The 26,274-nt window shown below is 47.4% G+C and overlaps 1 protein-coding gene across 8 annotated transcripts in view; it reads left to right on the top strand.

The window, feature by feature from the left end:
* FARP1 (FERM, ARH/RhoGEF and pleckstrin domain protein 1) overlaps window positions 1–26,274 on the top strand; it is a 311,742-nt gene that overhangs the window by 196,903 nt on the left and 88,565 nt on the right. For all 8 annotated transcript variants that reach the window (XM_075918778.2, XM_075918777.2, XM_075918776.2 and 5 more), the window contains exons 4-6: window positions 7,783–7,825; window positions 8,686–8,764; window positions 22,854–22,951. In XM_075918778.2, the coding sequence (XP_075774893.2) occupies window positions 7,783–7,825; window positions 8,686–8,764; window positions 22,854–22,951 (220 nt within the window). The remainder of the gene's footprint in view (window positions 1–7,782; window positions 7,826–8,685; window positions 8,765–22,853; window positions 22,952–26,274) is intronic.

Genomic DNA, 26,274 nt, shown 5'->3' with positions numbered 1-26,274 from the left:
CAAAAATCCTGGACACAATTGATATAACATCACAATCTACATTACATCTTATTTAGAAAATACCGGACATTTATATTTTCTCAATTTGTTTCCCGAACAGAAAGCTCAAATACTAGACTGTCCGGTTCAAAACCGGACACCTGGCAACACTACAGTCCAGCCAGAGCACACACCTTGAACCCCCTGCTCCAGGTTGGAATCTCCACACCCTCCCCCTAAATCCCTCCAGACTCTGTACACTTACCCCCAATCACCTGCCTCAGGTCACGGCTCCATCTCAACTCTCTCCCTGCACACACACATACCCTGACTCCCTGCCTGAGCCCATTCCCACACTCCAGATTCCTTGGCTCCAGCCTAGAGCCCTCTCCTGTACCTCAAACCCTCATCCCCAGTAATGTGAGCATTACCTGATTGCTGCCACAGCCCGCCTGAGCCCAGGACTATGGACAGAACTGCTGAACCCCTGGGCAAGGTGTGTGTGGGGGGAGAGGGCAGCTCCAGGACCCAGAAGGGGAGGGATTGGGACTAGTGTCCCCCAACCATGCTTCAGCTCTGCCTGGCTCCCACTGCTCAGAGCTCCAGGGGTGATTTAAAGAGCCAGGAACTCCAGCCGCTACAGTGATAGTGATGGCCAGGAACTGCAAGCCCTTTTAAATTTCCAGGCCCTGAGGCAGCTGCCCTTTCCTTCCCTCATGTAGGTGGCCTTTCCTGAGCTCCTGGCTCCCCACTGGGGATCAGAGGCTGGAGGGTTCTGATTCCCAGCAAGCCAGGGATGTGAGTGGCAGCTTCCACAGCAGCCAGATGAGGTATTTAACCCCCTCTCTCCTGGACTCTCCTAAGTAACGTCCAATGGGGAGGAGGAGTGGGAGAGTATGGGGGTGCATAATAGGGGATGGCGTAGGGCCCCATAAATTCTAAGAAGGGCCCTGATTCTGTAGTAACTCCCTGTTTTGCTTTGACAAAGAGATACGGGGTAAGGAATTGGCTCTCTGAATGCACAGTTTCCACAGTGATCAGCTATACAACTTCCCTTATGCAGGGCTAGATCATAGTCTAGCCCAAAATAAATAGTACAGAATCGTATGCTACTGGGTGAAATACGGGATGCCCAGATTCTTGTAACTTGCTCATTTCTCAGTCGTCTTTTTCTTTTCTACAAAATTGTCAAGTACATATTCTTCACTGAAGGATTGTGTACATACCAAATTGTAACCTCTAAAACAAAACAGTCAAGTTATCAGAGTGCTAAAGAATGTCAAAACTAGTTTAACGAGTGAACACCACCATTTTCCCATCCTTGAGTAAATAAAAAATGACCAAATAGATTTTCTTCACACTTTCACACTTTCCATGAAGGAGGAGAAAAATTACTTTATGAAGTGGAGAAGAATGAGAAATGTCATCCCACAATATGCTTTTTTAAAATATATATTTATATAAGATCATAGGAGAATAGTGCCTCCAAGGAACTACCTCGGCTCTGTAATATCTATGAAAATTAATAGTAATGGCAACAATTTTGACTGAAGCATTTGTGTGTGTGTCTAGTTCCTGCGGCTGAGTCTACAATATGGATATTTCTGCCTAATTAAAAACTGTTCCAGGTCAACTTTAATTTGTGTGTGCATAATAAAAATATAGTTACTTTTTTCCTTAAAGTATGATGATTAATCTGCTCTTGGGGGCAAATTTTTATGGTTTTTAGATTGTTCTGTATGCCATTTCAACGCTATCACCATTCCTCACATAACTTTGCATGTGATTATATAACTGAGTGCGGTGAGATGTTTGTGTCTCAAACCTCTTCCGTTTCACATTGGTTGTTTGGCCTCTCCCTGTGTTTGCTGCTCACTGTAGCCTTTTGTAATACACCTCGTCTCTGTCCGTGTTCTTTTGATTGAGATCAGGAGTGGGGCTTTAGGGTCTAGACAGTGTTTTCTCTGAACACTTCTCAGAGATTGAAGGGCTTGCCATGCTCAGGAGCCAGTCTGTTTAAAACACAAAACAGTAAAAATATGAATTGTTTAAAACAGAGAATAAGATCAAAACGACTTGGCAAAACATAACACATCTGAGTACTTTGCAAAAGCGCAGTGATCGAGGCAAGACGAGAGAGAATACTACATAGCTAGAGTAAAATACTCTCTCTCACTCTTTGAGCTGCATGTCTGCCTCACCCTGCTCTTCACAAAGAATCCCTCCTCCAACCTTATCTAAGTGCTTGGTATTAGTTTGTTGCCCTATCACAGGATGTCATCTCAACATTTTCATACATCCTCCTTGAGGAAGAAATCGTCTCCTAATCACTCCTCTGAGTTTAGTCTTCTGCTCTCCTAGGCTCATGTCTGAAGCCCCTATTGCCCACATCTTTAGACTAATTCAGACGATAGTCTCTTGATTTGCATTGTCATCGTTCCTTGCAATAGGAGCTGGTATGTGTTCTCTTGAGGGATACATCCTGTTTCTGTCCCTACTCCCTTAGAGGCACACTAGGGAGCCCTTTAAGTTCCTCTTATCAGTTTTTCCTTTTTCATAGTTAAATCACATCTTTTTTGAGTCCTGGCCCCAGTGCCACTATGGGGCATGGACGTGCAACGTGCATCTGACACTGGAGAATTGCTTGCAAGAAGCATCCATTGGTCTGTGTCTGCCCCAGATCTCCCCCACTAACCGCATCAGGGGGTTCTCTCTTACTGGTGCATTGCCTGAGTCGGAATCCTCCAGTGTCTCAAGCTCCTTTCTCTTCATCCTGTACATCTATTCAGAGGTTTATTCTTCTTTAGTGTTCGTGCTTCGATAGTTATGGCTGGTTAGTTATAGAGTCCGCACCCCTGGGAACCCTTCCAGTCACCCAGCTTCAATTTAGCTTCTGCCCAGGTTTTTGGGCTTCGTATGCTGCATTTCTTGCCCTGAGCCTTTTTCTCTCAGTGGTGACCACCAATGCTCTATCTGTTGCCAGGTGGGAGGGGGAGGCGGCACAGGTCCCCGTCAAACACCTTGTCTGACTTCCCTTCCCTAGCAGAATACAGTAGGGTTGCCAGATGGCTGAAACAAAAATACCGAACCCCTCCTTCCCCCCCTCCAAAAAAAACCACCGGGAAAAACTTTTGTCGAAGGGGAAGAAAAAAGGGGGGGGGAGACCGGGCCAGGAAAGGAGTGGTGCTGGCTGGGGAAGGAAATGGGGGGGCAACGGGAAGCAGGGCTGATTGTGGGGGAGGGGGATTGGGCGGAACAGGACTGGCCGCAGGATATCGGGAGAGGTGGGGCAGGGCTGGCCGGAAGTAAGGGTGGGCGGGAAGCACAGCTGGCCGGGGGAGGGGGGGGTTCAGTGGTGCTGGCTGGGAGGAAGAGGGGTCAGGAAGCAGAGCTGGTGGGAAAGGGTGTAGTGGCACTGGCTGGGAGGAAGGGGGGTGGGAAGCACAGCTGGCGGGAGCGGGGAGAGGTGTAGTGGCGCTGTCCAGGGGAGATCAGGAAGAGGAACGGGATAGTGGGAAGCAGAGCTGTGTGGCGGGTGGGGGGGGCGCTGGCCAGGGAAGATGAGGAGGGGAGTGGGGGAGAACCAGCTAGCCGGGAAGGGGGGGAAGGGTGAGCAAATTGGCTGGCGGAGAGTGGGACTGACCTGGGCACTTGCTGCCTGTCCTGCGCAGGCTCCCGGCGATGCATAAACGAGGAGAAGGCTTCCCCTCCTCTTCACGCTCAACCAACTGAGGGCTCCCTGCCTCCCAGCTACTCCCCCTGCCCACGCCAAGCTTCCGTCCGGTGCGCAGTCGGAAAAATCAGAAAATACCGGATATTGCACATGTTCTGTATTTTCTGATTTTTTTTACCGGACTGAGCGCGCAAATACCGGACTGTCCGATACAATACTGGACACCCGGCATCCCTAGAATACAGCAGGCACTAAAGCTCGCACTTCAGATGCACCTCATGGAGCAGGTGTGGCAGCGCGTCGGGGTTCCCCCGCCTCCTGCATCCCTGTAGTGGCATGAACAGACTCCACCAGCCGGTAGAATAGAGGGAGTTTATTGCTTCTCCAGGATACAGCACAGCATAGATATAATCCAGTTACAGGGCCAGGCCTAGGATAATCCTTGAGATGGGGGAGACTGGGTCCTTAAATCCCAGCCCCCTGCTTAGGCTGCTTTCTCCATGATTCCAGACAGAAACTAAAACCCTCTTCCAGACCTGCCCCCCAGCCAGAGGCCGGATCTCGCCCTCCTTCCTTTGTCTCACTCCCTGGGAGCCAACTGGTTGGACAGGTTGGGAGCCACTTGCATAATGACCCCTGTCCTGCTGGGCCGTGTTACAAACAGCCGCCAGTGGGGGTCACCCACAGTCCACTGCCCAGCATAGCAACCAGCAAGGTACCAACACTACATGACAGCAGGTGATGAGCAGTCAGGAGTAAGGCCCTGCAGCTGCGGCTGCTCAGTACTCCTGGCACCCTAATGAGCCAACTAGGCTGCCCAAGGGACCGCCCTGCCTGATTGGCTGAGGAGCTCAGCAGGCCAGTTCTTAAACCCAGCATCAACAGCTCACTGGCAGCTCAGTACACACACAGCTACGGACCCTCTGCTTCCCTGTGTTCATCTCTTTCCAAGCCTGTATCCAGCTTTGCTCTTCTTCAGCCCCAGCCACGATCTTGCCCTGCACCCAGTCTTGTTCCTGTCCTGGCCCAGCCTTCCCTCTGCCTCAGAATTACCGCATCTCCTACCCTCCCTGACTCCTGGTAACATGATTCCTGTGCTCTGATTCCTGACTTTAGCTCTGCCTTGACTCTTGGTTCTGTCCTTCAGACTCTGACTTGGTTCTGACACTGCTGGGATCCTTGACTTTCACTTCAGCCACTAAGTGTGACCATCTACAGTCCAGTGCACTGACGTGGGACGCCCATCAGACTCAGGCCATAAATGTGCACCTGTATATTGGCCATAGTCAGAAAGGGACATGCCCATTAGCTCTGTGCCTAACTCCAGAGCAGAGAGGGGAAGAAGGAAGGACCCTCTGACTTGTCTCCCTTGTGAGAGCTGAGGTGAGCCTATAGGCATAGGCTACAGTAATTTAGATCATTCTGTGTTGCATGGGCCTAGTCAGAAGACACATAGAACCAGGCTTCTTCTGTATGGCTTTTGCATTGACCTCAACATCATACTTTTATGTGGACATTCATCCCTCTTGCAGATGATCCCTCAGGTTTGTGTTGGGGTCACACCACTCTCAGTAGAGAATGCTGCTGTGTTGAGTAGCTACAGATTGAAGCTCCGAAATCCAGGACTTTCTGGTCCGGCAATATCCACGGTCCGGTACCTGAGGGTGAGAACTGGCTGGGAGCTCCAGTGGAATTGGTGAGCCCTGTCCCCGGGAAACCCTGGTTGGGTGGGACAGCAGAGGGACTAGCAAGCCCCATCCCCGGGGAGCCCTGGCTGGGCAGGGCAGCTGGCAAGCCCCATTCCTGGGGATTCCCGGTCAGGTGGGGGAGAAGCAGGGCTATGGCTGCTGGGTCGCGCCGTTCCCAGGGAGCCCCAGCAGGCCGGAGCCCAAGTCCAAGCCCTGCCGGCTGGAGCCCAAAAGCCATGAGGCTGGAGTGGAGCCAGCCAGAGGGAGAGGGAGTGTCCTGGGATGCTGGTGGCAGGAGACCTCTCCTAATCCAGCGAATTTCCCTCATTTGGGGTGGGGCAGGACCTGAGGGTGACAGACAAGGGAAGTCCAACCTGTACAACTTCCAGGATCTTCACAAAACTGTTCTGAAAAGTAGCAGCTCAGGCAAGGTGACACCACAGTCTTCTCGTATTGGGACAACTGACGTCTGACCAGCAGGTCTTGCCTGTAAGTCTCAACATCAGACATGTTGCTGCTCCTTTCAGCATCCCTGGAAATGGGTATAAACATGGGGGAAAATCTCGCCAATACTCCCAATAGAACGTATGGGAGTGACAAAGGATTCAATTAAAGTGAGAGCCTGTCTTTACAGGGTCAGATTTCATGAGAAAGGCACGCTCTCAGACCTGATTACACAGACCCTTGATCATGAATTTGGACTGGGCTGTATTGTGTCATGTGTTTCTGTAATGCCATTTGCTCAAGTCCATTTTTGTTTCTTGTAAGCATAAACAGGGCATATAGCGAGCAAGCACAGCACGAATCCCATAGTAACAGTTCCCTCTGAGGTGAGGGCCCTTCTAGCATAAAGGTATGCCCCTTGATGTGTGTGAAACATCATCCTATTGGCACTAGATCACCCCGGGCATCCAGAATTCCTTGGTGTGACTGATGGCAAAATGCTTGCTGAGGCTGTCCCAAGTAGTTTTCTGATTTGGCAGTCAAAATGCTTGACTGATTGGGAAACTCCCTCTTGAGAAGTAGAAAATAAACTGCTCCAGGAAAAGCCCAGGGTCCATACCCTAGGTCCATTGCACTCCTCGTACCTTGGACCAGTCACTTTTGGTTATGAGTTCCCTTCCACTCTGCTGCTACCTTGAGTTCTACAGAAATTTGACTAGACAGCCTTCTTTCTTCCAGCTGGCCCAAAGCCAGACAATTTTGGTTTCCAGGCCTCCTTCAAATGTCATCCTGTCCAGCTATCAACATTAGAACCTGTGCGGATATCCTGACCTACAAAAGTGGTGGGGTCAGGCATCCTGGCCCCCGTGCTCTGTATCTCATGGTATGGTATTTGATTTGTCAGCCTAGAACTCTCCTGCTCTAAAGCCATACAGGTCATCCTTAATGGTAGCAGAAAGGACTCTTCTAGAAAATACTACCTGTCCAAATGGAGGAGATTTTCTGTCTTGACCCAGCAAAGCCATATAACCCCAGCGACAGCAAATATTTCAGCTGTTTCGGAATATCTTCTTACCTTCAAGACGATGGGCCTCTTAGCTCACTTAGCTCACTTAGTGCATGTTGCCTGCCAATGGACAGTTGCTCAATCTTTATATGCTTGGTAACAGCCAGGGTTTTGAAGGGCCTGATCAGAACCTTTCTGTCAGTCAAAAAGCTAGGTCCTGACTAGGATCTTAATGTAGTGCTCTCTGTGCTCCGTTAGCAATGTGATCTATGTCTCACCTGTCAATTAAGTTCACCTTCCTTATTGCCCAGAGGGTAGGTGAACTAGAAGCATTAGTGGTTGACTCACCTTACATTATATTTAATCAGATTCATGTCTTGCTATGACTACATCCTGAAATTCATTCCTAAAGCTGTTTCAGAACTGCATGAAAAAGTCAGTTCTTTTACTTGTATTTTTCCCAAAGTCCCATCCCTTTAGTGTGGGGAGACTTGAGATGAACACTGGCATCTTACTACAGAGAAGAAACCGATCAGAAAATCACCTTCAGTGTTTGTTACCATGCAGAATGCATGTGAAGATGAGCCATATCCTCTCAGAGAATCTCTGTGTGGCTTCTGCTGTAGCGAACTAACCACACTCAACCAGCCAAATAGCCACATAGTTCAAGCCAACTAGCCATGCCACGTTTGGCTAGTGGTTAGCATGTTGGACAGTGCAGCCTTAATCCATGGAAGAGACTGTTTTTCTCTAGTTCTCAATGTGTATTGTTTTTAAGGATGAGGCAGAGTAACATCATGTTAGATGTTTAATTCCTTGTGTCAAAGAATTAATTGGATGGATAGAAAAAACCCTTTGTGGATAACTTTGGGAGTGTGTGACCACAAACAGTCACATTTGTATTTGAATAACTCAGTATAATAGAGCGTACAATGGTGCTGCTAGCAGTAGCTTATTTTTTAATTCCTTCCTTTTTTTTTTTTTTTTTTTAGGTGTGGCTGGACCTTTTGAAACCTATTATGAAACAGATTAGAAGTAAGTGCTTACTTTGTGTCATTTACTTTATCAATCCAAAATAGTTAAATGGTTGAAGAGGACATCCTCAACTTTAACTTCAGATATGTACCTATAACACATGTTGTGTGCTATATACGTTGTATTCATAGTGACATTTTAAAATCAAAGAGTCTGCTAGTTAAAATTCATCTTTGGTAGCCTGCCAATACTATGGTTAATAATAATGCTTATACATGCACTCAACACACCTTTGATCAGTGCTAGTTTTTTACAGTACTGAGGAAACAGTGCAGCTAAGATGCTACCAGTTTTCATTCATGTATAACCTGCTTAAGATTTGGATCATATCCTTTTGCTATTGATCATGCTGAGTCAATTTCTATCAAACACAATGATAATCATGTTTCTGTATGTAAAGTGTTTTACTTCTGTCATTCAGATTTTAAACTAAACTTTATATAGAAACACACATTCCATAGCCCATTGAAGGGATCAGATAGTGGCAGATTTTAGAAAGTTGTGGCAAGTACTAGGGGTAGCAGCTTTATTGATAATGGCAGCAAGGTAAGGTAGATATAGGAATATATAATTAAAGGAAAAGGTTTAACAGCAAAGGTAGTTTGCTTAATGACCCAGTATTGCCAGCAATATGGGGGGCTGGAGGGAGAAAGAAAAGAGGTATAGAATATATCAGTGGGAATGTGTTAAGGCTTCCTTTTGTGATCTGTTAAACACAAGTTATTAACCAATCTGAGGAACTTCAAAAATACTAGTAGAAAACAGGTTAATATTATTTTTTACTTAATACTCTGTTTCCATATGAGAACGTGCAGATTGTTCCAAATGTTTCATGAATTTTCCTTGGTCTTTCCTCCTAGGACCGAAGCATGTTGTCGTAAAATTTGTGGTGAAATTCTTTCCACCAGACCATGCTCAGTTGCAAGAAGAACTGACAAGGTCAGTGATTCTGTGATTCCTTTTTTTTTTTTTTTAATTCCTTAATGGATAAAAGCAGGGAGCAATATGGGAAGCACCAGGAGATGAGGGCTGGGGGGTTATCTGAATATTCCTTCTGTTACCTCCCCTCTTTTCTGCCCTCTCTATGGGATGTAATTCCCTGGAACATGCTGTGCAAAGGAGCACCAGGGAAATGTGATGCAAGAACACACCATTTCTTACCAAGCCTCAGAGGAAAGACAGTGCAGCAAGGGGTTTCCAGGAGCAGCAATGGGATAAAGGAAATAGCCAAACTCCCTTACTTTCAGTCCCCAGTGGACCTGAACAGTGGAGCAACCTAGCTCCCTTGAGAACTCCTCTCTGCTTGGGACCATAACCTGAACATCCAGAAGATGGCTCTAGCTGAGGCTGCCAGGTGCTACAGCTGGATCATGCATTCACATAGTCCTTATGAACTCAGAAGAGTCACAAAAGTGGGTTTGTGGGGTGTGGGTGTGTGTGTGTGTGTGTGTGTGTGTGTGTGTGTGTGTGTGTAAGAATTTGTCTAGACTGCAGGGTTTCTTCAGAAAAACAGCCATTTTTCCGAAAAAACTTCACTTACACTGCTATTGTGTTCTTTTGAAACAAAATCGAAAGAACGCAGGGGATTTTCCGACATTGGTAAACCTCATTCTACAAGAAAGAAGCCTTTTCTGAAAGAGCTTTTTTGGAAAAAAGTGTGTGTGGACACGGAAAAGAGAGTTTTTTTTCAAAAGAAGAGGCTGCCAGGAAAAAGCACAGGTGCCCTGGTGGACACTCAGTCCAAACTAATCACAGCTCCTAATCATAGTTCCTATCTCCTGCCAGCTCTAAAAGCTGCAGGCACCCTGGACTCGCCTTGTGGCAGGAAGCCAGCCTTGCAGCAGCGCTCTGACTGCTGAAGACCTGCTGATCCGTGGCACAGCCACAAGCCCCCGTGACAGCCCTGGCCCACACAGGAAGCAGAACTAGGGCTCCAAGGACCCACCCAAGGGCACCAAATGCTGGGCACCCTTCTGGTCCAGGGCGGAGATCCTGTGCCTCCTTGAGTTGTGGGGCAAGGAGGAAACAATGCAGGATCTCTGCTCCCGGAGGCGTAATGCGGACATTTATGGGCGCATGGCTGAAGCTCTGGCCCAGAGGGACACCACCCTCACACCTTGGACCAAGTACTGAACAAGGTGAAGGTGCTCCAGCAAGGGTACGCCCAAGCCAGGGAACGCAGCTCTCGCTCTGGGGCAGAACCCCACTCCTGCCCCTACTACAAAGAGCTGCATCTGATCCCAGGGGGAAGGGAAGCCCTTTCCCCACCCATACGTGGACTCGGGCCTAGAGACACCCATGCTCGCCCGCCCAGAGCTCCTTGAGGAGGAAGAGGATGACGAACAGCAGCAGCAGGAGGAGGACACTGGCAGCATCATCACCCTCAGCCTGGAGCCGGTTCCCCAGGGCCTGGAGATCTCCCAGGCATCATCTGACGTCGGGAGGGATCATCAGGTGAGTGTTCTCATTTTGTTACACATACAGGGCGGGAGGAGGTGGGCTCAGAGAGGATGGGGTGCGATCGTCGCTTGGTATGTTCGGCCTGGACAGCATGCTACTGTCAGTGCATGTGCAAGCACGTGCAGCGGCAGTGTGTACAACGTAGTCTCAGGAGCCAGCCCCAGAGCACACACTGGCAGCTGCTCACAGGCTGGAGGGAAGCCCCGCACGCATCTGACCCCTAGAAGGGACGTTCTCCCCCTGCCAGCCACCGCTGGAAGCAGGCTGGGTGCAAGGGTACACGCACAACCCTACACAGACGAGGAGTGCCGCACAGAGCACATGGCCACGCCTGCACGCGCGAGTCACCACCTGCTCCCATGGACAGTGCTGCCAGGTGCAGGTGTGTGTGTGGGCCCCAGAGAGGGTCAGGCCGCTCCAGGCCCCTCTCCCGCCTATGGAATCCCCCGTGGCCGGACACTTCCCTGGCCTGCTTATCCATGGGGTGGGAGCGGGCCGTATGGTCTCCTGTGCACCTCGGGGCCCCTGTGGGGCAGGGCCTGCTGTGCAGGCCACACGTGGCCTTGCTTTTGGGACATCACCATCCCCTGCTCTGAGGACAGTTACTCGCTGCTCACAGAGGAGGGCACAGTCTCAGGGACAATGTCTGCATAGATGACTGACTGCCTCCCCTCTTTTCCTCCACAGCCGGACCAGCCGTTGCTGAGGGGCCATCCACGCCATCAGAGGCAGCCGCCTAACCCCAAGGGAGCCACAAGCACAGGAGGGTCCATGAAGATCTCATGAGGGAGCACGTGTCCATCCTGTGTGACATGCAACAAACCCTGGCCCAGAAGGTTTGGGATGATGCTGATTGGCGCAACCGGATGTGGGACCAGCTTGTGCGACAGGGTGAAAACTTGTGCACCACCATCTGGGAAGTGATGGCACACCTGGCTCCTGTCCCCACTCTAGCCCTCCCACTCCAGATCCTGTCCCCATTCCAGCTCCCCCAGACTGTGCCCCTCCCCTAGTCCCTCCCAGCCATCACTGTCCGCTCTCCAGCCCCCCATCCTGCCCGCCCCCCTGTGGTCCCAGGCCCCGGCCACCCCTGAGTTTACCAAGGTTCCCCAACCCAAGGCACCACTTGCAGCTGCACCACATGCCACTTGCTGCCCTGATCCCCCGCACTCTCCCATCCAGGTTCTCAGCCCCCCTTTTCCCCAGTTACTTTTTGTTTAAAAAAAAAACAACAAAGTTTTTGTTGTTTAACTTACAACTGCTGTTTTTATTGATTGTAAAGGGAAGGGGGGCAGGGAGGCGTTGTGGTGGGCAAGGCACAGGCTCCCATTGGGGAGGCCCTGGGGAGAGTTACTGGGGTCCTTCAGAAAAACTCTCCCTCAGGGCCTCCCGAATGCACACCTCCAAATGATGGGCCTGGTGGATGGTAGTTGTCTGTGGCTGTTCAAAGGCCCTTCACTCCCAGCTGGCCTCTGTCCCCCACCCCAGGAGGAAGACCTCCCCTTGGCCCTCCACTATGTTGTGGAGAACACAACACGCCGTGACCACCTGAGGGATGTTGCGCTCCCCCACGTCGAGGCGAGTCAGGAGGCACCTGAATTGCACCTTGAGGCACCTGAAGGTGCATTTGACCTGCATGTGCGCCCGGTTGAGGTGCACGTTGAATTGTTCCCCGATGGGGTCCAGGTGGACAGCGTAGGGCTTCATGAGCCACGGTATTAGTGGGTAGGCCATGTCCTTGACGATGCACAGTGTCATTTGTACATCCCCCTCGTGAAAGTCCCTCTGGGAGAAGAATATGCCAGTCTCCAGCTTGTGGTAGAGGCTAGAGTTCCTGAATATGCGGGCATTGTGTCCCCGGCCCATCCACCCAACAAAAATATCCAGAAACTGTCCACAGTGGTCGACCAGGGCCTGCAGCACTGTAGAGAAATAGCCCTTCCTGTTAATGTTCTGGGTGGCATGATGCTGTGGTGCGCAGATAGGAATGTGGGTCCCATCGATCACTGCTCCACAGTTAGGGAAGCCCAGGAAATGCAAATCCGGCCACAATTGAGTCCAGGACTCTGAGGCGGATGACCCTGTGCTTCAGGACAGAGTTGATGGCCCTCATGGAGTTGATGCCTGAGCCCTTGAGAGGTACCCATCCCCTTCCCCTCAAACACTCCAGGACTCACCCCAGGAGCACAACCCCCCTGGGAATGGGGCTTCCCCCCATTCCACCCCTCACACCCCTTTCCCTAGGGTCCCCCTTTTCCAGGACTCCTCCTGCCCCCCGCAGGGACTGCAGCCCAAGAATGCCTTACCTCCATGAGGAGGACCCCGATGGTGGACTTCCCCGTGCCAAACTGGTGGCCCACCGACTGGTAGCTTTCGGGGGTGGTGAGCTTCCAGACGGCAATGGTGACCCTCTTCTCCAGGGGCATGGTGAGCTGCAGCTGGGTGTTGCGTCTCCGGAGGGCAGGGGTGAGCCAGGCACACAGCTCAAAGAAAGTGGCCTTCCACATGTGGAAGTTGTTGAGCCACTGCTGGTCATCCCACCCCTTTATCACCAGCTGGTCCCACCAGTCAGAACTGGTGTACAGCCTCCAGAATCGTCTCTTGACCGTGGGGTGCAGGTGCAAGGGCATTGCTCCCGCATCCAGGCAGAGGGACTCAGGGTATGTCTACACTACAAAGTTAATTTGAACTAACAGCCATTAGTTTGAATTAACTTTAATAGGCACTACACAGGCAAACCGCTAGTTCAAACTTAATTCGAACTAGCGGAGCGCTTAATTCGAACTAGGTAAACCTCATTCTATGAGGACTAACGCCTAGTTCAAATTAAGTAGTTCGAATTAAGGGCTGTGTAGCCACTTAATTCAAACTAGTTAGAGGCTAGCCCTTCCCAGCTTGCCCTGGTGGCCACTCTGGGCACAACCAGGGATACTCTTCTGCCCCCCTCCTGGCCCCGGAGCCCTTAAAGGGGCACGGTCTGGGCTACGTGCAAGCCTGCCAGCACCCAGCCAGCAGACCCTGCACCTGGCACGGCACGAGCCAGCCACCCGCTGCCACCCAGCCCTCCGCCTCTTCCCGGGACCAGGCTGGTGGCTCCCAGGAGCCTGCCCGGGGCTGCAAGAGGTGGGTGCCCGCCTGGTCTAGTGCGGAGATCATGGACCTCATCCAGGTTTTGGGGGAGGCCTCCAATATCCACGACCTCTGCACTAGGCACAGGAAAGTGGCCGTCTAGGGCAGGATAGCTGCCAGCCTGGCCACCAAAGGCCACATGCGAACCCAGGATCAGGTTTGCATGAAAATCAAGGTGGTCCAGTGAGACCCCCGACCCTGAGCCCTTAACTTAGAACATAAGAACGGCTGTACTGGGTCAGACCAAATGTCCATCTAGCCCAGTAGCCTGTCTGCCGACAGCGGCCAACACTAGGTACCCCAGAGGGGATGGACCGAAGACAATGACCAGGCCATTTGTCTCGTGCCATCCATCTCCAGCCTTCCACAAACAGAGGCCAGGTACACCATTTCTACCCCCTGGCTAATACCACTCCATGGACCCAACCTCCATGACTTTATCTAACTTCTCTTTAAACTCTGTTATAGTTCTAGCCTTCACAGCCTCCTGTGGCAATGAGTTCCACAGGTTGACTATTTGCTTTGTTGAAGAAGAAATTTCTTTTATTAGTTTGAAGCCTGCTACCCATTAATTTCATTTGGTGTCCTCTAGTCCTTCTATTATGGGAACTAATGAAGAACTTTTCTTTATGCACCCTCTCCACACCACTCATGATTTAATATACCTCTATCATATCCCCCCTCAGTCTCCTCTTTTCTAAGCTGAAAAGTCCCAGTCTCTTTAGCCTCGCTTCATATGGGACCTGTTCCAAACCCCTAATCATTTTAGTTGCCCTTTTCAGAATCCTTTCCAAGGCCAAAATATCTTTTCTGGGGTGAAGAGATCACATCTGTACACAGTACTGAAGATATGGCATACCATAGTTTGATACTTCCCCTCCTCCGTCTTCCCCTGGCTTCCCCCTTCCTGCTCCCTCCTCCCAGGTTTCCCCCTCCCCTCTCCCACCCTCTCTCTTCCCCTCTCCCACTTCCTTTTCCCAGTCTCCCCAGAGGTTAATCCTCCCCCCCGCCCCAGTTTTGTTAAATAAAGAGTTTCTATTTTTGAACACACGTGTCCTTTATTTTTTACATCAGGATGGGGGGCTATGGAGGGGTAAGTGGAAGGAGGTGAGGGAGGAATGGGGTACGAGCCGCCAATGGGGAGGACTGGGGAGGCTCTGCGGGCTCCTCGGGGTGGGAGCTCTCCTGCGGCCCCCTAACTGATCCCCCTGGGTGGCAGCCTGCGGCAAGTGCAGCCGGGCTGATGGCCGAGTGCTGTGATGTGCTGAGTGTGGGCACTCAGGGCACTCCAAGTCAGGACTGCTTTGCTGTCCCTCATCGAGGTAGACAAGCAAGCGGTGAACCCTGAGAACTGTCTGTCCGGGGTGGGGGTCGGGTCCCTTTAAGCACAGCCCTCGGCTAGCCTGAGACAGCAGCGCCACGCTCTAAGTCCTAACCTTTTAGAATGTTTTTGTTCCACAAAACATTGATATTTCAGCTCTCTCTTCTGATTCAGAACAGAAACTAATGTTGAAATTTCCCATGGAATAAACATCCTGGTTTCCTCCTATGTGTGTAATCTCCTTTATAAAGTCCATCCCCTCCCTAATGCTCCTCTGCATTTATTCCTGACTTGTTTTATGTTGGTAAGGGAGCTGCAGATCAGAAAAAATTATGAATCCCTTTTCCTGGCCTTGAAATTGAAAAAAAACCAAGTTGTTTATTTGAAGAGCAGGCTAAAAATATCAGAGGACAGGACTAAATGAAAACCCTTAATATTGTGTGACTAGTAGTGAATTTCCCATTTCTGAATATATCAAACTGAATATTCAGTAGCTTGGCATGTGTACTGTACTGTAAATAGATTTTAGTTTATCTTTTTTTGCATTTAGAGAGACGGCTCTAAATCCTGATTACTTTTTTTTTCAATTGCTTTTAAATTTGTAAGATAAGAGTCCAGTGTGTGAAACTGTCATTGCTCAGAGAGGCTCAGAACACATCATGCTGAGGGGTGGAGGAGTGGGAAACCAAACACTAATATGTGAAAAGACTTGGATATGAGACTAATCCTTTAATTTTTAATGGGTTAATCTTAATCTTAATCATGACTAGCAAAGAAGAGACCCAATATTGGTTTTAAAAGAAAATTAATGTAGAGCTAGAAAACATCATTTTATTTATTCTGCCTGCCACATTTGCACAGTCTTAAAATCATGATGACACAACTCTAGTTAGGATTAGTTACCATTTGATGTAGAGTACATTGTTAGGTTAAAATAGTTAATTTGGCATTCTCTTTAGCTGTGTTTCTGTCTCCTCCTCTTCTTCCCCAGTAGACTAATTGCTTCAACAGGTTATCTTCTTGATGGATCCATTAAAATCAGGCTAAATAGACACTATTGTAGGCCTAGATTTTATGGATAATAGTTTGTATTAGGGATTACAGCTGCTCCCTGAGTTACGAACAAGTTACGGACCAACACTTGGTCTGTAACTCAAAGTGTTTGTAACTTGATCCTATAGACATAGAGTTACATGGCGACCGCTCTGTTCGTAAGTGTGGATCACCATTCGTAACTCGGATCCACATTTACGACCGCTTTGGTCATAAGTGTGGATGGTCGTAAGTGGAGGTGGTCGTAACTCGGGGAGCAGCTGTAATCTGTTTTCTAGCTTTCCTCTGTGCTGTGAATATAATTTGTTTATAGTCGTCAGTAATCAAACCAAACCAGCATGATCATTGTGCCAGCTTCCCTCAGTACTGATTTGTCTGTTTTTTCTATATCTTCAACTGAGGCTATTACTTTGCTTTCTTCTGACTAATACAGTATTATCAGATGAGAATATCCTGCTGCCTAATATCAAGTAAAACTGCTTTGAAATATCTATATATTAAAATCTGATAATGGCTACTTGTTGGCATAATATGCTGAGGCCAGTTATCTGGTAATTCAGTGTTTCTTTTGTGTGGTACTTCTATTCTAGTAGGAACTGGCATCACTATGCTATCAAAAGACTCACATATTATAAGCAAGTTTTTTAAAAAAAAACAAATATACAAAATAATCTACCTTTCCTAAGGAAGTGTCCCATAATGCTCTTTGGTCCAGATGTGTAGTCCACATGTTTGCACATGGGGAGAGAAGAGACACTTAAGTAAGAATGTAAACATCTCTAGTTTTATTACTGTTGTGACCCAAAACTGGTTTGTGTTCTGCATAGCTGTAATGTATCACAAGTCCACTGTAATCACTTCCAGCCTTCCTCCCTGTCTATTTTGGTTAATCCTTGTTTGTTTTGTAATGTTCTCTGATCATCAGCTTGTTATATAGAGAGTCCTTTAAAGAGCACTCTATTCTCCTGAGAATGTACAAAGCTATCCCCAGAAAGCACAAAATAGCGCCTTTTTATTACCAGCTTTGTCTGAGCTAGCTCACAGTGTTTCGCCATTGTTGAAAAGAAAGCTTCCATCAAGTTGCGCACTTCCTCAAGGTACAATTGCTTTTTCACAGAAGCTTGAATGGCAATGTTCACTCTTTTTTTGGTAAATCTTACCCTTCACTTTCTTTGATTTTATTTTTAAGATGGCCTGGAAACTAAACACTTAGTTTGACCTGAAATGACACATTTTTGTCTACTTTTTTTGTTTTGCGAAATTGCACATTAGTTTCAATTTGAGTCAAACCAGGGTTTTTTCAGTTTTGAGTTTTTTTTTCCAGTTTTTGGAAATTGCCGACAAACCAAAAATTGATTATTTGTCCCCAAATTGCTTTAAGCATGGAAAATGTATTTTCCTTACAATTTTCAAATATAAATAAAGCAAAAACAAAGAAATAGAATTTGCTTAAAGTTTAAAAAATGACTTTCAGGTGGACAAGACGTGTATAAAATGTAGTCATGTAAGAAAGAGTGGTCATTGCAGTGTAATGTGTTGTTATAGCACCTTAAAAACATGAGTTAAAGCTGTCGCAGCGTGACATTTGTGTTTGCTAGATGTACTGAAGCAGATGTCATTGTAAATTCACTCTTGACTAGGTGCACCTGGCATTGGCCACAGTTGGAAGACAGAATACTGGGCTAGATGGACATTTGATCTCTCCCAGTATGTATGGCCATTCGTATATTCTGATGAAATAAAATTGTTCTGGGTCTCCCAGTGTATCTTGTTTTATCTGCAGCTATCTTGTATATTGAAAGCTGCTTGGGGAAGACATTGATTTTATCAGTCTTGAACACTATTGAGTGTATTGCTGGTGCTTCACAGGTAGTGGTGGTGATATGAAAACTTCAGAGAATTTTTTTTTAAACTTGTGGAGGCAAGAAATAGAGATTTTAAATGAAATGTTCTTGATCACATTTGCCATTTCAGGCTAGTAATCCGTGTTTCAGGTGAGGAACATAGACTAAAATGTTCCTTAATTTTTTGTTTAAAGAAAAGTACAAACAACTGTATTATAAAAAATTTAAATGTGACAGTTTTCCAAACATTTTGTGGTGATTTTTCTGCAGGAGTCTCTTTGTGTAATTATGTATATCTGCTTGTTTCTTTTAAAATGTGTCCACAAGGATTTGGTGTAAATCCACTAATGCTAAGAGATGTATAATGAAGGAAAAATTAGGGATGTTAAACAATTAACTGGTAAGCCTGAGGCTTATCGGTATGCTCATTGGTTAACCATCCCTTGCCAGTGAGCTCTGGTGGCAGCCAGCTGTGCCAGGCTGCAGCAACCTGAGCCACAAAGGGTGGGTCAGGTAGTGAGCCAGACATCAGGCCCTAAGTTAAAGTGGTTAACCGGTTAAGCACTATCATTTAACTGGTTAACCATTTTAGCATCCTTAGGAAAAATCAGGCAAATATCTGAACCAGCTTATGCAAGCTTTCTGTGTTCAGAGTTCCCACTGAAATCTGTGGGATTTCCATGCCTGGAAGTCTAGGATCACATTCTCTAACTGCATTGAGTTTTTATCTTATGTGGCAGTATTACCAGTTGCTCCCTTGTGCCTCTAGAAGCATGAAATTGTTATATGTGCCTCCTTCAGAGGATACACTTGAGAAGAAGGATTGTCCAGCAGTCAGGGTATTGGCCTGGGATGTAAGAGACTCCGATTCAGTTCCCTGCTCTGCCAAGGGCTGACTTCGTGACCTTGGGCAAATCACTTAGACTTTCTGTGCCTCACTTCCCTATCTATAAATGGGAGGATGATAATACTTCCCTGCTTTGCAGAGGTATTATGAGGTTGACAACAATATTTCAGATCATGCGGTGATCAGATATTCTGAGAATGGATGACCTGGAAGGTACCATAGCTAGATAGAGATGTTTAATCAAGGCATCACTCCTCATTGTCCGGTTTTGCTGGAAGGAGGACAGGAGACACTGGATGTGGTTTATGTAGACTACAACTTTATTCATAAATGGCAGGGAGTCCCCAGTGGATAAAAGTGCTCAGTGCAGATAAGCCCATAATTATTTACATATACCTGAGGGGAGCTGCTGTCAACATTCCACAGCCAACCTACTGCTGGGACCTCACCACCCCCAAACTTAAATGAGGATTAAGGGGGCAATGTATAAATTTAGCTACAACCCTATTCACCTACCTTCCCTGCCAAACCCTATTTTGCAACAAGTCTGATCAAATAATTTTTATTCCTGGGCAAAATTCCAGGAGCTGCCCCATGTCCTGCTCAGCTTTGATCATTATGTCCACCCTGTAACAGGTTCGATCACGGAGGTCCCCTTAGGGCTGTCACCTGGTATGCTGACCATGCCTCTCATCCCGCCTACCTGCCCTTTGGGGCTCCCCACCACTCTGTCCTCTTGGGCCAGAAGTTCTGGTCTCCCCCAGCCAAGGCACAGATTTGGGGTAACAGCTCCTCAGTAGAGCAACACAGACACTGAACCAACTCAGCTCTGGGAGGGCTCAGTTATAGGGCCATGATAGCATGCAGGAGTACTGCTGCCACAAGGAACCAAACCTCCATATAAATCCATTTTGCTCTGTATAATAAAGTTTTACACCGAGGAAGCTCATAAGACTTGCTCTCTGTATCAGTGAAAGAGAGAGTTGCACAGTGGTTGCTTCCTCCTCCCCCCAACCCTGCTAACTAACAGTTATTTATACTGGGCTTGATAATAAACAAAAGGGTTTTTCTTAAGTAGAAAAAAGTCAGATTTAACCGATTGCATGTGAAAACAGAGAGATGAAAGTGAGTTAGTAAGCCAAAATAAACAAAACATGCTAGTTAAACCAGATACACTAAGAAATATGTTACATGCAAATTCTTACCCTAACAGTAGTTCTAATAATCTTTTTCACAAGCTAGGCAGCCTCCTAGCTTGGGCTGATCCTTCCCTCCATTCAGTCTTAAATATTTCCAGCAGGTATCTTGTGTGGTAAGACCGGGATCTTCTGGCATCTGGCAATTCCTTCTATTGTTTGGTTTCCCACCTTTATATCTCCTTTGCCCAAGCCATTAATTCTTTGGGTTCAGTTCAAACTTTTCTCCCTTGAGTGGGAAAGAAGATCCAAAATGGTTTCCCACATCAGTTTTTGCAGGACCAACCACAATTTTGGCTTACAGGAAAAACAAAGCCATTCACAGATGGCTGGTTTGAGTACTGAGTTTTATGTTTCTGGAGTATCACTAATGGCCCTCATTAGCACGTTTAGAATTACAAACAAATTGGCACTTCATATTTCTAACTTCACATACAAGAAGTTAGACATATTCACATAGAATATGCATATTAGCAAATTGTAACTTAAATGATGTGTCTTACAGTGCATTTTGCCTAAAGCTTCAAGTTGCGCATATTCATAAGCCAATTTTCATAAAGCCCGGGGGACTGTGTCACATCCCTTTACATGTTCCCAGATTATTTTCTCCAAGGTGAACCACACCCTTTTTATTAGTCTTTTCCCAAAAGACAACTGCAACCAAAGGGTGGGGGGAGAAGGGGAATCCAGAAATGTTTTATTCTGGACTACCTCTTTTTGTATCCGGACAGAGAAGCATTGCTTGGCTCACCAAGTGCCTTGGTAAAACACCCCAAAACCCGTGGCTCCCGAAGCATTCAATTAAATCAGCTTGAATATCCATTCCTCCCTTCACAAAGACACACCATTAAAAGGAAACTATTTCAGTATCCCCAAATCTGCCTTCATCTCTCTAGTAACTTCTATAAAATGGTGAGGTTTGGCTTTGCCTGTGGTAACCCTTGCAAACCAGGCACAAAATGTCTGTCCCAGGGCAACCACCTGCTTGGCAAAGTAAAGATCTTAAATCATAGAATCGTAGGGCTGGAAGAGACCTCAAGAGGTCAAGTCCAGCCCCCTGCCCAAAGCAGGGCCAACCCTAACTAAGATGCCTACTAATAGATTGTAACTCATGCAGTGTAACTTATCTGGTGGCTCTGCCTCTGTATATCAAGCCCCAAATAGCTCTTGAAGTTCATCTTGAAGGAGTCATTGTATATCTCAAGACACTCCGCGGTCCCGCCGCCTGCGTTCTCCGTGGCGAGAAAAGCCACTCCGCGTCTCCCTGGTCTGCTGGGGGGAAGCACCCCCCACGCCACAAGAGGCGGCAACAGTGGGGGAGGCACCCCGCACTAGCTGCGCCCCGGCGGTGGCATTTCCATTCAGGTGGCGCTGAGGGAGCCCGGCGTGCCCGGTGCATTGTGGGACTGGGCTGGGAGTCCCATTCGCGGAAGGAGGCGGAGGGAGGGCGAGGAGTGAGCCGGTAAGAGGGAGACCTGGGGAGGGGGGGGGGAGGCAGGCGGGGAGATTTAAAAGGGAATCCGCCTCTGCCGTTAAACACCTGGCCCTGTGCCGGGCTGCGGCCTCCGGGCGCTGCAGCGGCCGGTCAGGGCACACGGGGCAAGCTTGGCCCCAGCCCCAGAGCCCGGCTGCGGGGGAGGGGCGGGGGAAGGGGATACGAAGCGCCGCCGGGGCCGCTTTAAAAAACTCCCCGCACCAAGGCTGGCAGGCGACGGGTTAAAATTTTTACCCGCCGACATTTTTGTTGCCACTGGGGCCCCGTGCTGTAGAGTCCCCTGGCCGGGGAGCCTGGCACGCGCCGCTCACGGGGAACATTCCACACCTTCCCCGCTCTCCCCGGGGCTGCGGCGGCGGCAATGGGGGGCAGCTGCGGCGCTTCGCCTCGAAAGGCTGCCCCAGCACCTCTGCTTGCAGCGAAGGGTTAACTCTGCTCCTGCTGACATTTTACCTGTTCCCCCCCTTCCTCCGCGCTTTTCCTGCTAATAATTTAGTGTGTAAGGGAGATCGTCCGTGCCCCCCATCCCCGCTTCTGCACAGCTCTGTGGAGGAGCCTCTGGGGGTGGGGTGGGGTGGGGTGGGGTGTTGGAAGGGGATTGCTGTGTGCTTGGCTCTTTCCTGTGCACCGCCAGCCGGGCTCCCGCACAGCTGCACAAAGAGCAGCCGTAGAGGCCCTTGCTTGCCTTTAAAGGCAGCAGCTTGAAATTTAAGGTGTCCCAGAGCCATGTCTATCCGCAGCCCTCAGCGCTACACTCAATAGAGAAATGCTCGTTGCAGTTTTTCACCCTGTAGATATCCCTCACTTGTGTTGCTATTCCCTGTCCTTGGGTTTATTTTGGGTAGGTACCTGGTCCTGTTCCGAGACGCGCCGCCTGACAGGCGGTTCAGCCGGCGCTGCCCCGAGCACCGCAGGGGAAGCGCCCCCCGCGCCGCGGGAGGCGGCGACAGTGGTGGAGGCACCCCGCCCCGCCAGCTTTGGGTCCATTGGCCCCGCGGATGCCCCTGGGCAGCTCTAACACCCCCCGCTGTCGGCTGGAAGGAGGGTCTTGAGAATAAAGGACTGAGGGAAGTGAGGTTTGGGAGAATAAAACTGAGCTCTGGAGAAATGTTTGGCTAGAGTTTCCCCTACAATATGTACCAGGTCCGACTTACATACAAATTCAACTTAACAAACCAACCTACAATCCGTATTTTGTACGTAACCCGGGGACTGCCTGTACCTTATTCAGCATCTTCCTTGCTAAAATAGGCTCCTATGCGTAGGAATGCTTGTTAAACTCTTGTTGAGTACATAATGGCTAACACCTTTTGTCTATATTACAAAAAACAACAACAAATGGTCTGGTAGCACTTTATAGACTAACAAAACATGTAGATGGTATCATGAGCTTTCGTGGGCACAGCCCACTTCTTCAGATGACCAGACTTTCAGTTTCAGTGCTCATTACATCGTATAGACATTTTGATAATCTTGGCTATGAAAAGCAGCTGCTATGTAAAACTTTAAAGAACTAATGCATTATTTTTATGCTTTATTCAGTCTCTAAAACTCAAGAAATTCAGATCACTTGTATAGATTCCAACAGGCAAAAGGTACCTATTGCCAGATTGTGAATCAGTATTTTACTGCTTTTTTCCCTTAGTTCTTTGTAAGTGATTTTGTTAAATTTTGTATTTGCAGGTATCTCTTTGCATTGCAAGTGAAGCAAGACCTGGCACAAGGCAGGCTAACATGTAATGACACCAGTGCTGCACTCTTAATCTCACACATAGTACAGTGTAAGTTCTGCTTTTTTTCCTGGGTAATTGGTTGCTGGTCAGGAGAAGCTGTGTCAGGCTGTTGATCAGTAGTTGCCTGTGAACATAAATTGTATAGAACAGCATAAAAACCTGTACAGAGGCTACATGTTTTGTGTGTGTGTTTCTGTCTCTGTGTGTGTGTGTGTGTGTGTGTGTGTGTGTGTTTCTGTCTCTGTGTGTGTGTGTGTGTGTGTGTGTGTGTTATTTCAAATAAAGAACAGATGCTCAGAAATATCCTGGGTATTGAATCTGTTTGTTATTTGCTTGCATTTTCAAAGAGCAGTGCTTGACAGCCTGCTGGACTCTGCAAGGAGCAGTTTTTGTAGAGTGGCAGATGGGTTGAAATTCTTCAGCTGAATTCCTGTTTTGTTTTATTATTTATAGTTAACTTTTTAGCATGTCAGTAGAGTATAAGATTCTTGGAGATGTGTGTACTGTGTAGAGTATAGTAAATAAATCTGTTTAGAATGCCAGACTAAATCATAGCCCTGATAGGAGTGATAGGAGAAGGAAAAATCAATAGCGTTTAACTTGTTTTTATAAAGATGTATGAGAAATAAGAATGTTTGTTCAGATCATATACTCACTCATATCAGCATGTTAAAGCTGTTATATATAAAATCTGTCCTTTAAAAGGGAATTCATGTTTTCTATTTCAAGAATTTATGAAACCCATATCTAGAATGATGTTATGAAAATTGACTTTGAAGCATATATAGACTATGCCAGCAATGTTCAGCCATGCTAAATCAACATATTGAATTAACTCAAACACAGTCAAATACAGAGGACATCTTAGTTAACAAAGATTTTCAAAGTACTTTAGAGGTATAAGTCTGGTTTTAAAAAAAAGGGTATATCTTTCTGTCCTGTGTTGGACATAGTCTGCTTTAATGGGCTGTTCCTTCCCATTATTAATGTTTGATCAAAAAAGAATAAACCAATAGCTCTCCGTTCACTTTGTCCTCCAATGACCTGTGTGGCTGAGCTGTGGTGGGAGACAAAATAAATAAAAGGAGCAACTGCAGTGAAATTCTATATTCCTGTGATCATTTGGAAGCTGAATGTTTTTGTAGCCTAGACACTAAGAGGAAAACAATGCAAACTTTAAAAGAAAAACCTTTCATGTATGGTTCCAAAAGGGACTGAGTCTCAACAGAATTGTAATAGAAGTAGGTGAACAAGTACATAACTCTTTATTTTCTTAGCAATTGTGTTTAGTTGGGAGGAGGTTAGTCCCTGCATTCTGACTTCAGCCATGAAAAAAGCAGAGTTTATGGCCAGCTCTGACTGAGAGGCTATAAAACATGAAAGGAGAGTTGTTCTTCAAGTCATTTTCCCTCTGGGTGATCCACCTCAGATGTGTTTATGTCCCTATGGCAGGATCCCTGGGGTATTGCTGTGCCTCCTCAACTCTCTAGCCTGAGCTGTATCATATAATGCTTTGCTAGTGACACTTAGCAAATCCCTCTGTGTGTTATCATCACTGAGCACAACACCATAGGAAGCCCCACGCTTGGGCAGATTGCATACATGCTCCCTGCACTACTTGCAAATCACACAGAGAAAGGCACTAACTAGATCCCTGCAGCTCCCCAGCTTTGCATCTCAGAACCATCTTTTAGTGGTCAGAAACCTGATCCGTGTGAGGTTATTACTCAGTTTCTCCCTCCCTCGCTGTAGAGAGGACATGTACCAGCTTGGGATAGTTTGCCCCTACTCCTTCCTGGCATTATTCTTAATTTTTCATCTTTAAAATCTTTCAGGGTTGGCTTTTTTTTAAATTTTCACCATTTTCGGGTGGTTTTTGTGGAGGAAAAGGTTTCCCTCCTCCCTTCACTTTTGTGGTCCCTCACTCATAGAGCTTCTCTGTTCATTGGAGGCTTCTTTTCCTTTTTTTCTTGATGAGTTTGCCACAAGCTCCGAGCTTTGAACACCATGACACCTGTAGATCATCTATTTTCCTTCAGTGGTGATCATTCCAGCAGTCTCTGCTGTCTGGGGAGAGACACCTCCCTTCAAGGTTTCAAGATCCACATCAAATTTGGGAGTAGGTCCAAGAAGCTGAGAGAAAACACTTAAGCTGTTCCTAACAGAGCAATCTGAGACTCTCTTCCAACTCGATGCTCTATGCTGGTGCCTTTCTAAAGCCCGTGAGAACAGTATGGCCCACTCACTTTTAAAAGAGCAAATGACAAATAAATATTATGTGCCCTTCAAAGACCCAGGACACCTATTCATCCATTTTGTCCCAAAATCCTTAATGGTGGATGCTGTGAATGAAGAGCATAAATGGCTGGACCTTTTTGGCCTAAATGTTACACTCTGCCTGCCAGTGATTCAGGGAAGCCAGTGTCCACACTGAGTAATAAAAACAACTACACACATTATAATAAATTCATTCACTTTAACCAATATCTCCTGCAAGACCAAAAAGGGGCAGTTCATCACTGAAAGACAGCTAGCTGTCATGACCGCATGAGCGGAATCTTTGGACGCAGCATCCTGTTCTGTGCCAACAGTCATACTGATGTGCCACATGTCCTGGTTTTACTCCTCTGGTATCCCAATGGAGATCCGGAACTCATGGGGGAATTTTCCTTTGGAGAGCCCCAAACTCTTCAGGAAAACCATGGATGAATCCTTGAACTACTTAAGTCTCCAGAATGACTCTGCCATACTTAGAAATCTACATTCCTGCACCCAAAAGAGGGTACATCAGATCACAAATGGCCCAAAGGCCGTGTCCCCTCCCCCCACCTTGTTTCAAATATATAACAAGACTGTAAAACCACATAAGAAAAAGCCAAAGTTTCAAAGAAAAAGACCATCAATCTTCATCTTTGTAGTTATCTAACCACCAGCCTCCACCAAATCACCATTTTGATATGTTGACAAGAACCACAGTCATTCTGCCATCTGGATCTTGTATTGTTCCATTCCTTTACTTCCCACCTTATTGGGACCCATCTTTTGCATTTCATACATTGTGTAATAAATCACATTGTATATCAGAGTACGCCATTCACTTAAGCTCTCTCCCTCCTCACCACTCACCTTTCCTGTCCCTCTTTAGGGGCCATTTCAACAAGGTCTCCTATGACAGGAAGGGAAATCCTTTCTCGAACTGGGGGCGGTTGAACCAGTACCTACTCCCTAAACACGGAGAGGATTCTACTCCAGATACATCCTCATTCCCAAGAAGAAAGCAGGATGGAGACTGATCTTGGATCCCAGAATATTGAACACATCTATTCAGACTCAGGCGTTCGAGATGGTAATCTTAGCAGCAATTATACTCT

This window comes from Pelodiscus sinensis, chromosome 1 (assembly GCF_052426305.1).
Source record: "Pelodiscus sinensis isolate ZL-2025 chromosome 1, ASM5242630v1, whole genome shotgun sequence".
Lineage (NCBI taxonomy): Eukaryota > Metazoa > Chordata > Testudines > Trionychidae > Pelodiscus > Pelodiscus sinensis.
Note: the sequence above shows the minus strand (reverse complement) of the source record. Positions and strands in the feature narration are given on the sequence as shown.